The sequence below is a fragment of the Orycteropus afer genome, unplaced genomic scaffold, assembly GCF_000298275.1.
Source record: "Orycteropus afer afer isolate SDZICR_OR568_19922 unplaced genomic scaffold, OryAfe1.0 scaffold00232, whole genome shotgun sequence".
Classification (NCBI taxonomy): domain Eukaryota; kingdom Metazoa; phylum Chordata; class Mammalia; order Tubulidentata; family Orycteropodidae; genus Orycteropus; species Orycteropus afer.
Genome location: NW_006921819.1, coordinates 2,607,014 through 2,621,915, shown reverse-complemented (window position 1 = coordinate 2,621,915; position 14,902 = coordinate 2,607,014). Strand labels below are relative to the sequence as shown.

The 14,902-nt window shown below is 39.0% G+C and overlaps 1 protein-coding gene across 1 annotated transcript in view; it reads left to right on the top strand.

Moving 5' to 3' along the window:
- Positions 1-14,902, top strand: part of PIEZO2 (piezo type mechanosensitive ion channel component 2) — a 778,516-nt gene that overhangs the window by 429,794 nt on the left and 333,820 nt on the right. The window contains exon 5 of the mRNA XM_042782059.1: positions 7,366-7,528. Coding sequence (XP_042637993.1) covers positions 7,366-7,528 — 163 coding nt within the window. The remainder of the gene's footprint in view (positions 1-7,365; positions 7,529-14,902) is intronic.

Genomic DNA, 14,902 nt, shown 5'->3' with positions numbered 1-14,902 from the left:
TCATGGATAGGAAGATTGAACATTGTGAAAATGTCAATTCTACCCAAAGCAATCTATACATTCAGTGCAATCCCAATCCAGATCCCATCAACATTCTTTAAGGATAGGGAAAAAACAATCAGTAACTTTATATGGAAAGGAAAGAGACCTCAAATAAGCAAAACACTATTGAAAAAGAAGACCAAAGTAGGAGGTCTCACATTGCTAGATCCCACAACCTACTATACAGCCACAGTAGTCAAAACTACCTGGTATTGGTATAATGACAGACCCATAGACCGATGGAATAGAACTGAGAACCCAGAAATAGAGCCATCAACCTATATGGTAAGCTGATCTTTGACAAAAGGCCAAAATCCATTAAATGGGGAGGAGACTGTTTAATAAATGATGCTGGCAAAACTGGATATCCATTTGCAGAAAAATGAAACAAGATCTGTACCTCACACCATACACAAAAACTAATTCCAGATGGATCAAACACTTAAATATGAAACCTAAAACTATAAAGTTCCTCAGGGAAAAACAAGGGGAAAATTTAGGAACCCTAACATATGGCATAAATAGGCAATCAAACATAACCCAAAATGCACAAATAGTAGAAGAGAAACTAGATGAATGGGACCTTCTGAAAATTAAATTTTTATGTGCTTCTAAAGACTTCTCCAAATGAGTCAAAAGAGAACCTTCAGATTGACAAAAAAATATTTGGCAATGACATATCTGACAAGGGACTTATCTCTAGAATTTATAGAAAACTCTGACAACTCAACAACACAAAGACAAATAATCCAATAAAAAAAAAAAAATGAGCAGAAGACATGAATAGATACTTCACCAAAGAGGATATTCAGGCAGCCAAGAAACATATGAAGAAATGCTCAGAATCATTAGCCATTACAGAGATTCACATCAAAACAATGAGATACCATCTTGCCCCAGCACAAAGTTCAACAAGACAGAAAATAACAAATGTTGGTGAGGATGTGGAGAGATTGGGATTCTCATACACTGCTGGTGGCACTGTAAAATGGTACAATCACTGTGGAAAGCAGTATGGTAATTCCTTAAAAAGTTGGAATTAGAAATACCATCTGACCCAGCAATTCCATTACTAGGTATATATCCTAAAGAAGTGAGAGCCAGGACAAGAACAGATACATGCACACCCATGTTCACCACAGCACTATTTACAATAGCCAAAACATGGAAACAACCTAGGTGTCCATCAACTGAAGAATGGATAAGCAAACTATGGTACATACACACAATGGAATTCTATGCAACCCTGAAGAATAACATAGGATCTGCAAAACATTGCATAACATGGATGAACTGAGTGAAAGAAATCAATCACAGTCAATCACAGAAAGACAAATATTTTATTAGTCCATTTTTATAAAAAGTCAAGGAAAGGTTTAAATATGGAAGGAAATTTTCTTTGTTGGTTACCAGGAGTGGGAGAAGAGGGGAGGGAACACTGTTAGATAGGTAGAGACAAGTATAGATTTGGGAGAAGAGAAGGGCCATGTACCAAATGTGAGTGTTGAACGTGGTGGCATTGAGGAAGAGGAAGATATAGAGAGGTGCATGGAGGTACAGACAACAAAGATGAGCCCTTTTGCACATACAGTACTGTGATGTCAGAGAAGTCAAACATGGATCTATGGCTGGATAGATGGGTAGACAGGCTGAACTATTAGGTATGTCTGTGTGGAGGGCATTGTGCCCAATACCATGTACAGGGTTGGCAGACAGTGCTTCTACAATTGTATTTGTATGTTCTGTAAGAATCCTCAGGTATATTGTAGACCTAATAAGGGACAAGGCTGTAGTCATTTCTTGACCACAGTCAGCTACACAGAGGGAGTGAGTAGTTGGACCTCTGGGCTTGGGATCATAGTTGCAGGGAACATCAAGCTCAATTGGCATAACATACTATACATAACATTGTTCCTAATCCTACTTTGGCCTGTAGTGACTGGGATCTTAAAAGCTTGCAAGTGGCCATCTAGATGCAACGATGGGTCTCTCCTCATCCAGAGCAAAGAAAAATGAAGAAAACCAAAGATTCATGGAAATAGTTACTCCAAGCAACTAGTACAACATGTGATCCTCAACCTATACGACTATGAGACCAGAAGAACTAAATGGTGCCCAGCTATCACTGCCAACCACTTGGAGGGGATCTCTGTTGGAGTTCCTGGAAAGAGTGGGAGAACAATGTGGAACAAATCTCAAAATCATTCAAAAAAAAGATCATGTTTGCTGGTCAGATAGAGGCTAATGGAACCACTGAGACTATGGCCCCTAGCTTCCCTTCAGGTCTGGAATTGAACCCACACCTGTGGCTTCCTGCCAAATAAAAGGCAGACATATTAGCTGAACATTTACATTAGGTAGGTGCACTCCTTGGAGAGAACAATCGTGGAAGAATAGAAGGCTGTGTATGCACAGGGATACAGCTCAGGGGGCAGGAGCACATGGAGGGAAGGACACAGTGAAGAGGTAACCATGGGGAGGAAGTGGGAGGAGAGCTGTTGCGTTGTGGTAAATTGTAGTCAATGTCAAGAGACAAAGTGTATGTGAGTTGCTGTATGGAAAGTGAATTTGCTCTGTAAACTTTCACCCAAATCAAATTTAGGAAAAAAAATCTGCATTTCAAGACAGGACCTATGGAGAAAAAAAAAATGACTCTGGCTTTTTCATTTCAAACAGGCAGTTTAGCTTTGGGTGCATCAAGGCAGGAAAGTCATGGTCCATGGAAAAAACTCCTTCCAGAACTGGAAATTTAAGGAAGCCAGTGAGGAGTAGGCTTATAGTAGTAGGCTGGCTCACTTGTGACCCCCTGGGTCCTCTTGAATGGAAATGAGGGAAGTGCAGCAATGAAGAAAAGGGCTAAGTTTGGTACTCTGTGACCTAGGCCGTGGAGGGTAGAACTGAGAGGAAGGGCTGGCTGGTCTGAAGTGCAAGGAGTTGTGTGGAACTAATGAGGACTAAGGATGAGAGAGAGAAGGTGCTGGCTGGTCTGAAGTAAAGGGAAGAGTGTGATTCCCAAAACTTGGCAGCTATACCCATGACCTAGCGAAGATGGCTAGCACTGAGCTGATCAGAACCCGACCAAATGAAGAGGTGATGTGTGCCCCTGAGCTGGTGTTAAGTTGCTGCAATTTGATGGATTGTGCTGGGCTGGGCTTTGCTTGTTTATGAATGCTGATGCCCAAGTTCCCAAGCAAAACAGAAGATTCCCCAGAGAGAAAGGAATATGCTTGTCTCCTCAGAGTAATTGTTTGATAGGGATGGGCAAGTTAGAAATTGGCTATCCAAAATAGGGGGTAATAAAGGCATGAAGTGGCTGGCTTACATGCTTTCATGGGTGTGGTTATTCTTAAACTGATTGTGAAGGTGGTATTTTTTAAGTACAAAAGGGATAATGGCTGGAAAAGCCAGGGGGGTGGCCTGTGATGTAGTAAATTATATGGTATGGCTTTTCTAGCCATAGTCTTTGTAACTCCCACTTTGCGGTGAGCAACTGAGTAGCTGCTTGTTAACATCATCCACCTGGGGCAGCAGGAAGTAATCTTATGGGAAACTTCATTCTTTCTCAGATGTGGGTGTGTAGAACTCTCTGATATTGGGATTCGATGGTTTTGCCACTCTGCCAGGCTCAAAAGGAGCCCTCCTAGAGGCAGAAGGAATATCTTTGACTGCCAGCTGAGAGAGACACACTGCTGAGAGAGATCTGTGCAGAGAGATGCATGGCAGAAAGAGAGATGTGCAGCTGAGAGAGAGAGAGAGAGACGGCTAAGAAAGACACCCAGTTGAGAAACCAAGTCAGTGAAACCAAGATGCACAAGACAGAGTGGCAGCCTTACCTGGCCCACAGAGGTAGAGGCCAGGCTGAGAGGCCAGGGACCAGAGAGGTGTGTCTAAGGGCACAACAGAGGGGAGACTGTCCTGACTGAAGAACTGTATCTTGAGCATGTTCCTGAACTTGAATTGTAGCATGTTGCTTCCCTAATAAACCCCATAATCTGTGAGTTTTGTGTGGCTATTGCAGCAAATTATTGAACCCAGAAGAGAGGTGTGGAGGGTGCCACAAGAGGGGCGATTGGTGTCAAGGTTATTAAGAGGCCTAAAGGGTGGCAGCATGTCTGGCCTCATTGAAACAGGCATTGGGCTGCTGATGGTGATTCTGTCTTCCACTTGTGAAGTTAGAGGAAGCCAGAATATGCTGCCTCCTTGCCTCTTTAGCAGGGAGTAAAAGATTCTCATTACTTTCATATTTCCTTGTTTAGAATTGTATAAAACCAACAAAACCAAACACGCTGCTATCAAGTCAGGTCCGACTCATAGTGACCCCTCCTTGGGTTTCCAAGGTGGTATCACTATGGAAGTTTGCCCAACCTTCCTTCCAAGGAGTGGCTGGTAGGTTTGAACTGCCAGCATTCTAGTTAGCAGTCAAATGCCTTAGGCACTGCACCGAGTATGTTGTTTTTATGTGCCATCGAGTTGGACCCAACTCATAGCAATCCCTCCTTGGGTTTCTGAGGTGGTATTACTGAGGAAGTAGATTGCCCAACATTCCTTCCAAGGAGTGGCTGGTGGGTTTGAACCGCTAGCCTTCTGGTTAGCAGTCAAGTGCCTTAGTCATTATGCTACCACAGCTGCTATGCCATGTGTAAATAAATAAATGAAGATTTCAAAGAGTATTCCATCTTTCAGGTCATTTTTTTAAAAAGCAAATTAAAATGATCTGGAGATTGATTCCTGGAAGGTCTTAGGTTAGAAAACCCTTTATTATGTTAAGTTTTAACTTTCACGTATATTATGGTAATGAATAAATGCAAAGATTCTCAATGTATAATAGTAGTGAACTAGTTAAATAAATACTATGTGACCATAGTTTAACTATTTATAAAAATAACCAATGTGCTGTAAAAATGTTGGTGATATATTAAGTAAACAAATCCGTTTCAAAACAATAGATAAAGCATTAGCTTTCTTTTGATAAATATAAATAAACATGTCTTTACATAGAACAGACCTTGGATTGGTCATAAAATTGAGGTTTCAAAGAAGCTGGAGTACAATTCTATTCTCTCACTGACCACACATTGACTTTAGGGAAGTAAAGTTAGTTTGCCTTTTGAAGCCTCTGTTTATTCATACATAAAAGGAGAATAGTAATAATACATAATGTTATATGGTGGCCAGATGGATTAAATAATATGTGCAAAGCCCTTACCATACTTCTGGGCACAAAGTAAGTGATCAGTAAGTATTAGATATTATTGATAATTTTGTTATTCACCGAAATGTTAACAGTGATGATTTCAGGGGAGGAAGTGTTTGTTTGTTTGTTTTGTATTTAAATGTTTTTTTAAAAAAATGTATGGGTGCTCTGGTAGCATAGTGCCTAAGGCACTTGACTGCTAACCAGAAGGCTGTTGGCTCAAACGTACCAGCCACTCCTCGGAAGGAAGATGGGGAAATCTACTTCTGTACTGATACTGTCTCGGAAACTCAAGGAGGGGGTGCTATGAGTCGGGTCCGACTCGAGGGCACATAACAACAACAACAAAAAAATGTATACAATGTGCATGTATACATTGTGTACTTAATCACATAAAGTGTGTAGGAAAATATAGGTAGATCAATAAAGATGGATATGAAAATAAGACCTTTAAAAAATATATATCTCTGTCCTTTGCTTCCTATCCCTGAACAAGTTTTATAAATATTTCTTAACCCTCCTTTGAAGTCCTGCCCTTAATTTCATCACTGAGGATTATCTAGAAGTTTCAGTTCTGGCACAGACTCTTGACACCACTCTTGACACCACTGCCTCTATCTTCCCTGCCCTAAACTCCTTTGGTAAATTTATGTCTATATAGCTTTCTCTTTATATTTTCTAGTCATTCTGTTGGCTTTTCCTTGACAGGGTTTACTTAGAAAACTCACTGCCATTAGTTGGTTCTGACTCATAGTGACCCCTCCTTGGGTTTCGGTATCTTTATGGAAGTAGATTGCCCATTCTGCCTTCTGAAGAGTGGCTGGTGGGTTTGAACTGCCAGCCTTCAGATTAACAGTCAAATTCCTTAGGTACTACACACATGCCAGGAATTTATTCTCACATGGGCTTATGATAATAGCACAAGGGCTGAGGTCACAGCACCACACATCAGTCCAACACCAGGGCTCAGTCACGTGGACCGCAGCAGCACACCATGTAACTGTTCTAGCATAGCCCTGAGAGATGTGGTTGCCCTGTCGGGATGCTAAGCAATATGATAAGTGATCATGTCAGTCGCTATTACACCTCATGTCATACACTTACAGTAGAGTAACCTTAGCCAGAATTCATTTCCAGTTAGTTATGTGATAGGTTCTGGCCACAATGCTAGCAAAACAAATCAGTACCTGCCTCTTATTCCCATATTCATTAACCCCTGTATGTCTCCCAAATCCACAGATGATATCTGTATTACCTGCCTAGACAGATCTCTCCCACTTCCACTAAAGTCCTTTCCTTTCTGTACCTCACCTCTGGCCTGTTCTGCTTGCCAAACCATGTTTGCTTTAGCATCTCAGTTATAAAAACAAGGTGTCATGTAGATGTGAAAGTTATCCAAGTGGGTATTGATGTTACTGTTCTTAAAAAGTAGGCTTGAATGGGAGTATGTTCCATTTTTTCCCAAAAATCATTCAACTGAGATAAGGAAGACAAATATTATTATCTCTTTGGCACAGAGGAAGAAATTATGACTAATCATCCAGTGGCATACAGCTAGTAAATGCTTGGACTCCAACCACATTTTGTCATTCTAAGTTCAATGTTACTTCTCTAAAAGAAGAAACATGCTAGATCTATTATTCCTAGAGCAGCACAGAAAACAAATCAACTAAGTATATAAAATAATGAAGAGATCCTGGATTCAAGGATCCCTTTTAACAATTTCTCTATTTTGTCCCTTCTTGCTTTGATTGTCATTTTAAGTAAACTATATTCTAGCTGCTAGTACATGTCTAGTTTTTAAATGTTTCAGTTAAATTGCAAGCAACTGTGTTTGTACTGGGCATGTAGCTTATTTAATAGCAATATAATCTATTAACATTTTTTAGGATGGAGAATTGCTTTAAAGTTCTTTATATTTCTTAAACTCCAGTAAACCACTGGTATCTTCTGGATTCCTAGTAGATTTCATAAGACTGGAAGATAATGAAAAGCTTTCTGCTACCTTCTAAGGAAAAACTGAGCATTCTTTATTTCAAATCATAATGAAGACTCAAACATACTTTAGAAATGTTTGACCACAAATATGAGAATAACTAAATTCCCTCCCCCTTTTTTTTCCTCCATAGCTTAAAGGGAGCTGATGCCGGCAATGGAATCAGAGTGTTTGTGCCTGATATTGGGATGTTCTTTGCTAGTCTGACCATCTGGCTCGTCTGCAGAAACATTGTTCAGAAACCAGTGACAGAAGATGCAGCACAATATAACCTGGAATTTGAAAATGAAGAATTGGTAAATCTTCTATATGTATCTTCCTTCTTTGATTTCTGAGGGCCATGCCCCTTAATCCAAAAAATAGCAAACTCACTGCTGTTGAGTCAGATCCGACTCATAGCGACCCCTCATAGGCAGTATTACTACAGAAGTAGATTGCCCAACCTTCCTTTGGAGGAGTGGCTGGTGAGTTTGAACACCACCCTTCTGGTTAGCAGTCAAATGCCAAAGTCACTATGCTACCAGAGCTTAATTGGTTGTGGAATCATAATAATAATAGCTAAATATGCATATCACTTTGCAATTGACAGTACTGGATATAAATGATAGTGGTTATTATGCACAGCAGCCTTGCACCTTACCAAGAAGGAAGTGGCTTCAGGAACTTGAACTCAGTGTTCTCTGTACTGTCCCAAACTATCATCTAATCTTAAATTAAATGACTAACCTATTATTGGGAGCTCTGGTAGCATAGTGGCTAAGGCACTTGACTGCTAACCAGAAGGCTGGCGGTTCAAACCCACCAGCCACTCCTCAGAAGGAAGATGGGGCAATCTACTTCCGTAGTGATACTGCCTCAGAAACCCAAGGAGGGGTCACTATGAGTCGGATCCGACTCGATGGCACACAACAACAACAACAACCTATTAAAGTTGCATTATTATTGTTCAATTGGTCTGAATATCTTGTTATTGTTGTGTGCTGAGTCAAATCTGACTCATAACTTCTCCCACGAAACAGAGTAGAGCTGCCTCTATAGGGTTTCCTAGACTGTAATCTTTACAGAAGTAGATTGCGAGGTCTTCCCCTACTCAGAACCACAGGGTTGGTTTAAACCTCCAACCCTTTGGTTAGCATACCGGTGCTTAATCATTGAACCACCAGGGCTCCTTCTGGATATCTTAATCATTGTAAGGTAACACCTGGTAGTTTTAGGAGAAAAAATAGTAATTTCTTCTTGAAAAGGGTTACCTTCAGGTCTGTGCACCTAGTTCTTCAAAGCAGTTGTATTAACTCAGCATGTTATGATCACATTATTGAAAAAAGTGTAAGAATTGAAAAATAATGAACAATTTCTCTGTTTTTAGTGAGTAGACACGTATTCAGGAGTGTCAGATTTCATTCCTTGGTGTATGGAAATATGAGACAACTCATTTCCCTGTCTGCTGGCCTGCTGTGGAGCACTGCTATGATTCAATAATTGCACAAAGTTACATGAGTTTAGGTAACATCAATTTTAAAATATATTGATTTAATAATCGAAAGGTGAAGTTTTCAAAGAAAAAGTACTATAAAATATTTGATTTGGACATTTTGCACAAGATATACTTATACCAAATGTTTTCAGTGATAAGCTGTGGCAAGAAATTAAACATATAAAACTGAAGTCAATTGAAATTATATATATTGAGCAAATAATCCCAGAAGCTGGACTATAAGAAGAACGCAGCATCAAGAATGGCAAACTGCGATATGCAGACTATACAGCCTTGCTTGCTGGAAGTGAAGATGACTTGAAGCACTTACTGATAAAGATTAAAGACTACAGTCTGCAGTACGATTACACTTCCACATAAAGAAAACAAAAATCCTCATAACTGGAACAATATGCACCATCACAATAAGTGGAGAAAAGTTGACATTGTTAAAGATTTCATATTACTTTGATCCACAGTCAACACCAAAAGAAGCAACAGGTAAGAAATCAGACAACTTATTGCACTGGGCAAATCTGCTGCAAAGGACCTCTAAAGTCCTGAAGAGCAAAGATGTCTGTTTGAAGAATAAGGTGCACCTAACCCAAGCCATGGTATTTTCAATAGCCTCATATGCATGTGAAAGCTAGACAATGAATAAGAAAGACCAAAGAAGAGTTAATGCTTTTGAGTTGTGGTGTTGGCAAAGAATACTGAAAGTACCATTCACTGCTAGAAGAATGAACAGTCCATCCTGGAAGATATGCAGCCAGAATGCTTCTTGGAAGTGGGAATGGCCAGACTTTGTCTCACCTACTTCGGTCATGTTCTCAGAATAGACATTCCCTGGGGAAGGATATCATGCTTGGTAAAAGGGAGGATCAGTGAAAAAGGGGAAGGCCCTCAACAATATAGATTGACACACTGCCTGCAACAAAGGGCTCAGGTACAGCAAGTATCATGAGGCTAGAACAGGACCGGGCAGTATTTCATTCTGTTGTACAGAGGGTCACTGTGAGTTGGAGCTGACACAACAGCACCTAACAACAACAATATTAAGAATGTTAACCACAAAGTCATCAAGGGATGAAAATTCTGTTACAGCAAATGACTGTACAGTGTTTTATAAACTGAAAAGCCAAATTTACTGCCATTTGAGTTGATCCCAACTCATAGCAACCATATAGGACAGAGTAGAGCTGTCCCTTAGGGTTTCCAAAACTGTAATCAACAGGAGCAGACTGACTCATCTTTCTCCCATGGAGAGGTTAATGGGTTTGAACTGACCATTTGGTTAGCAGCTGAATGCTTTAACCATTGTGCCACCAGAGTTCCCTAGTGTTTTGCAAAGAGGCAGCATATTGCCATGCATGTGTGACAGGAAAAAAAATATGTACAGCCAAAAATCTCATGAGATTCAGTTCTTTGTTTTGAAGATTTAGGGTAATGGTGGCATGGAACATCCCAGTTAATTGGCTTAATAACATGTTCAGTGCCTTTATTCTACCTCTTTGTTGAATAGTGCTTGGCATCTTAAAAGTTTGTGTGTGACCATGCAAGGAATAATAGTTGATCTCTATTCACCTGGAGCAACAGAGGAAAAAGGAGAGTCAGGAATAGGAAGAGGATATAGAATGTGTGGCTAATTACCTCCATGAACAACTGCCATGCTTGCCATGAGACCAGAACTAGATAGTGCCTGGCTACCACTAATGAACATTTTGATCAAGGATTCGATAGAGGAATCCTGATCAAAAAGGAGAAAATGCAGAACAGAATTTCAAATTTTTGTGGACTCCAAACTTTCTGAAGCCATGGAGGCTAGATGAATAGCTGAAACTATTGTCCTAAAATAATCTTTAAATTTTAAATGAAAACTTAAATCAAAACTGATGTCTTCTTTAAACAAAACAATACTTTAGTTTAACTAGTAAGCTCTGGTAGTGTAGTGCCTTGACTGCTAACCAGAAGGCTGGAAGTTCAAACCCACCAGCCACTCTTCAGAAGAAAGGTTGGGCAATCCACTTCCATAGTGATACTGCCTCGGAAACCCAAGGAGGGGTCACTATGAGTCAGGTCTGACTCAATGGCACATAACAACAACAGTAAAATGTCTGCCTTGAGTGTTGTTGTTGTTGTTGTTGTTGTTTTTAGATACTGTGGAATTGGGTCATAGAGACCCAATGTACAACAGAACAGAACACTGCTCAATTCTGTGCCATCCTTACAGTCTCTGCTATGCTTGAGCCCAAAGTTGCAGCCACTGTGTCAATCCATCTCTCTGAGGGTCTTCCCCTTTTTCTCTGACCCTCCATACTGCTGTGAGCATTATGCTTTCTTAAGAACTATCACTATGGGATCGAACTAATAATAGCAACTCCAATGACTAGAGGGAACCTTAGAGGGCTGTCAGTTTATATTAACTGGGGAGAAATAACTCAGAAAAGGAAGGTGAGAATAGTTGCACAACTCAGAGAATGTAGTCAGTGTCTCTGGAATGTATGTGTAGAAACTATTGAAGTGGTTTATGTTTTGCTGTGTGTGTTCTCAACAACAAAATAAAATAGAAAGAAAGAAAGGATATAATTCATTAAACTTATGCCAAGTAGAAATGATATTATTGACTAAAATCCTTATGGGTAAAAGTTATATAATCATATATATATATATTCCATATCAATCTTCTGCTATTTTTAAGACAAACATTAAAAGGTTCTAGAATTTGCTCCATAAACTTTCAACTAATCTCAATAATTTAAACAAAAGTTTCTTAGTGTAAAAAATAATTATAGTGAAATAGGAAATAATCTCATATTAGTAACCTAAAAATGGATAAAACTTTAAGAAAGGTAATTTAAATTTTGAATATCTATTTTTACCTTTTAATGTTATTTTTAAGTATCATTTTTAAAAAATAATTTCACATAAATTATCATTTTAAAAATTGTCTAAGTTTGGTGAAAATAAACCCATTAACTCAAGCATGCCTGGTTTAGGATATTTCTACTGTTAGGAATAAAAGATATTAAGTGAAAATTGAGTGGACTTTGAACTCAGATTTGAAAACTATCCCATAGTTGCTATACAATACTGAGAAAATCATTTATTCTGTTTCTTCTTTTAAAAAATGGCAATAATATTAATAATACATCACAGAATTTTTACACAGAATTAAGTATCTAGTAAAATGTATATCATAGTTCCTGTTCATTTTGGGTGCTCAATAAAATGCTACTTGTGCTCATTCTGTTCTCCTCCAATTTGAGAGATAATAGAGCAGCTGCAAACTCATTGTCCCCTCAGAAATACAGAAACTTAAGTTGGACTTAAGTTGAAACATAAGTTTGAGGCCAACCCAGTCAGTAAAAAAACTCCCTTCCTTGCCATTCAGAACATACCAGAGTAAACAAACCATGAAATTTATAAAAAGGACTACGTCATCAAGGACAAATACCCATTTGCCATAGGACTATCACAATAGAAGAGCCTGTGTTGATCAACCTAAAGCATTGGATGTTGGGCTATGATCAAAGTCATACTTCTGATGAAAAAGACAGCACAATTCAATTGCTTGTGTTAAGTCTAAAATTGCATGTTTTCTTTCATATTTCAATTTTCAGAGAGAAATTTATGCTCTCTCTCTCTCATTTGAACTGTGGTTATGTGTCTAAGCCCTAAATATTATTAACCACTTTATAAAAAGTTAACAATAAGCTGAATAGATACTCCAAATGCTATTTTGGAAGCCTTTGAAAACACTATATGCAATTATTATTAGGTTGCTCTTTTCTCAGTACAATTTGTTTTAAACCAATTTAGATACCAATTTCCATTCTCTTAGCACATTCTAGCCTACCAGGTAGCTCAGAAGGATCAGAGTGGTGAGTGACTCTTCTGAGATTAATCTCCAAAGAAATATTTCTTATATGTGAGCAAGCTGAACATGAGTCTGAAAAGAATATAAGCATGTGGCCAAAATAAGCAAGGAAATTGATTTAAATTTATTTTATTTTTGAAGGCACGAACATAGTTCCTGCTGCTTATAAATCTTAGCTTTTGAACCCTAGAATGTTTGGATTTTGAGGACATTTTGGAAGAATAGTGTTTGCTGGCATTGTTTCTTCTTTCATTTATCTCAATGGAGAAATGGCAAGATTAATCCACTGGTGCCCAGGAGAATGCCTTTTCAAATTCAGCATTGTTTTAGTAATGTAGCAGCTAATCCCTGAAGCCAAGTCCTGAGTCCTCCTTCCTCTTCACTGACTCACATGAGGATGAAGCTCAAGTTGGATGCTGTAAAACCAAACCCACTGCCAGCAAGTCAATTCCAACTCATAGGGACACTATATAACAGAATAGAACTGTCTTGTAGGGTTTCTGTAAAGGTGACCACAATTGGAGCAGTCCCCTCAAAGATGCCAATGGGCAGCTGTAAAGACACCTTCCATAGTGTGAGCTTTGGTCTCCCTTTTGTATCTTACAGAGCAGACCTTATTAAGAGAGCCATGCTCCCTCAAGTGGCAAAGAAGCTTCTCTTTCAGGTGACGTGCTTGTGATCTGGTTCATTTGTCTTTTCAATTTAGAAGCAGATCTACAAATCATAATTGGGAGGAAGATTCATATTTTGAAATCTTAAAAATTAAATTAATTGTGTTAGGAAAACTGAACTGTGGAGAGAGAAGAATTATCTGTGCAATCAAACAGTTTATCATTTCACCAAACCGGTATTATCTTGTGTATCCTAAACCTTTAACTCATTCTAGCTATTTCATGAGGTTTGAAGCTTTATTTTTGGAATCAAAATGTATTAATATATTATTAAAGCCAATTTCTAATCAATTAAATGTTTATTCAAATAGGAATTGAAATCATGATTGTGTCTGATCTGCGTAAAGAAACATAAGTGTGGCAAATCATATATGAAGGATAAATGAATATTCTACTATAAGTCACTCCAACATGTTGAAAATTTAGGATTGAAATATTTAGTCCTGCTATGGTTATTTGGAAATAACCTTAACCTCAAAAGCTTTACCCTCCTTTCAGATACCAATTACCTCTCGGCTATCATGGCATCTGTGTTCCAGCTCATGAAAGGACTAACTGTACTCAGTCAGCTTCAAGTTTTAGCATCGAGTTGCAAGTAATTCCTTTTAAGAGGGCAAGAAAGAAAGAATAGGGAAGAAAATCATTTAATTTCCACCTTTTAGTTAGGTATTTAGAAGTTGTTGGATTCAAACTTGTATACCTGTTACCAGTTGGAGGTTTGAGTCCCACTGGTGATCTACTTCTGATAAATTAGCCATTTAAGCCCAATGGAGCACAGTTCTACTCTGACATACATGGAGTAACCATGAGTCAGAGTGACTGGATGGCAATTCAGTTACTAGTTAATCTGAGACTTAGTCCAAATTCACCTGCTTTGCTGTTGTTGTTTGGTGCTGTCTAGTTGATTTTGACCCATACTTTTTGACAAAGTAGAACTGACCCATAATTTTTTATAGGCAGTAATCTTTATAGAAGCAGATCACTAGGTCTTTCTTCTGAGGCACCTTTGGATGGGTTCAAACTGCCAACCTTTTGGTTAGCAGCCAAGCACTTACCTGTTGCACCACCAGGGCTCCTTTCGCCTGCTTATATATACCAAATCCTATTGGTTAAAGCATACAGACACAATCTTTTGAAGCATGTGACCATTTGAGATGGTAATAGGAATGCCACTACCACCACCACCACCACCACCACCCCACCCCCATTTACCTGTAAGCATCTCACCTCACAACTTCCAGTGAATTAAATCCCCACTTTGTAACTTTCCTAGAGAGACTGTGATTGATGCCATTGGGTTGCCTCTGTTGGTCACTCAGAAACTGGGCAGGGGCCTTCCTGTTACACACATCAAAATGCAACACACATGGTCTGCTTTCTGAGTTTCAAGCACATTAGCAATTCATATGAAGCATTTAATTCCAGAGCTTTTAGATGCCATTGGTTTAAAACAAGGAGAAAGATTTTAGTTGGAGGGAAAGTATGTCCTGTTTTTAGGAAAGACTCAGGTATAGGTGTTTACTACCAAGACTAGTTAATTTTGGCTTGATGACTAACTACAAATCTGAATGTCTTCCAGCTGCATTTCACTGGACACTGGTGAGAACATGGGTGACCCCCCTCCTTCCCCCTGGCCAAAATACCTGGG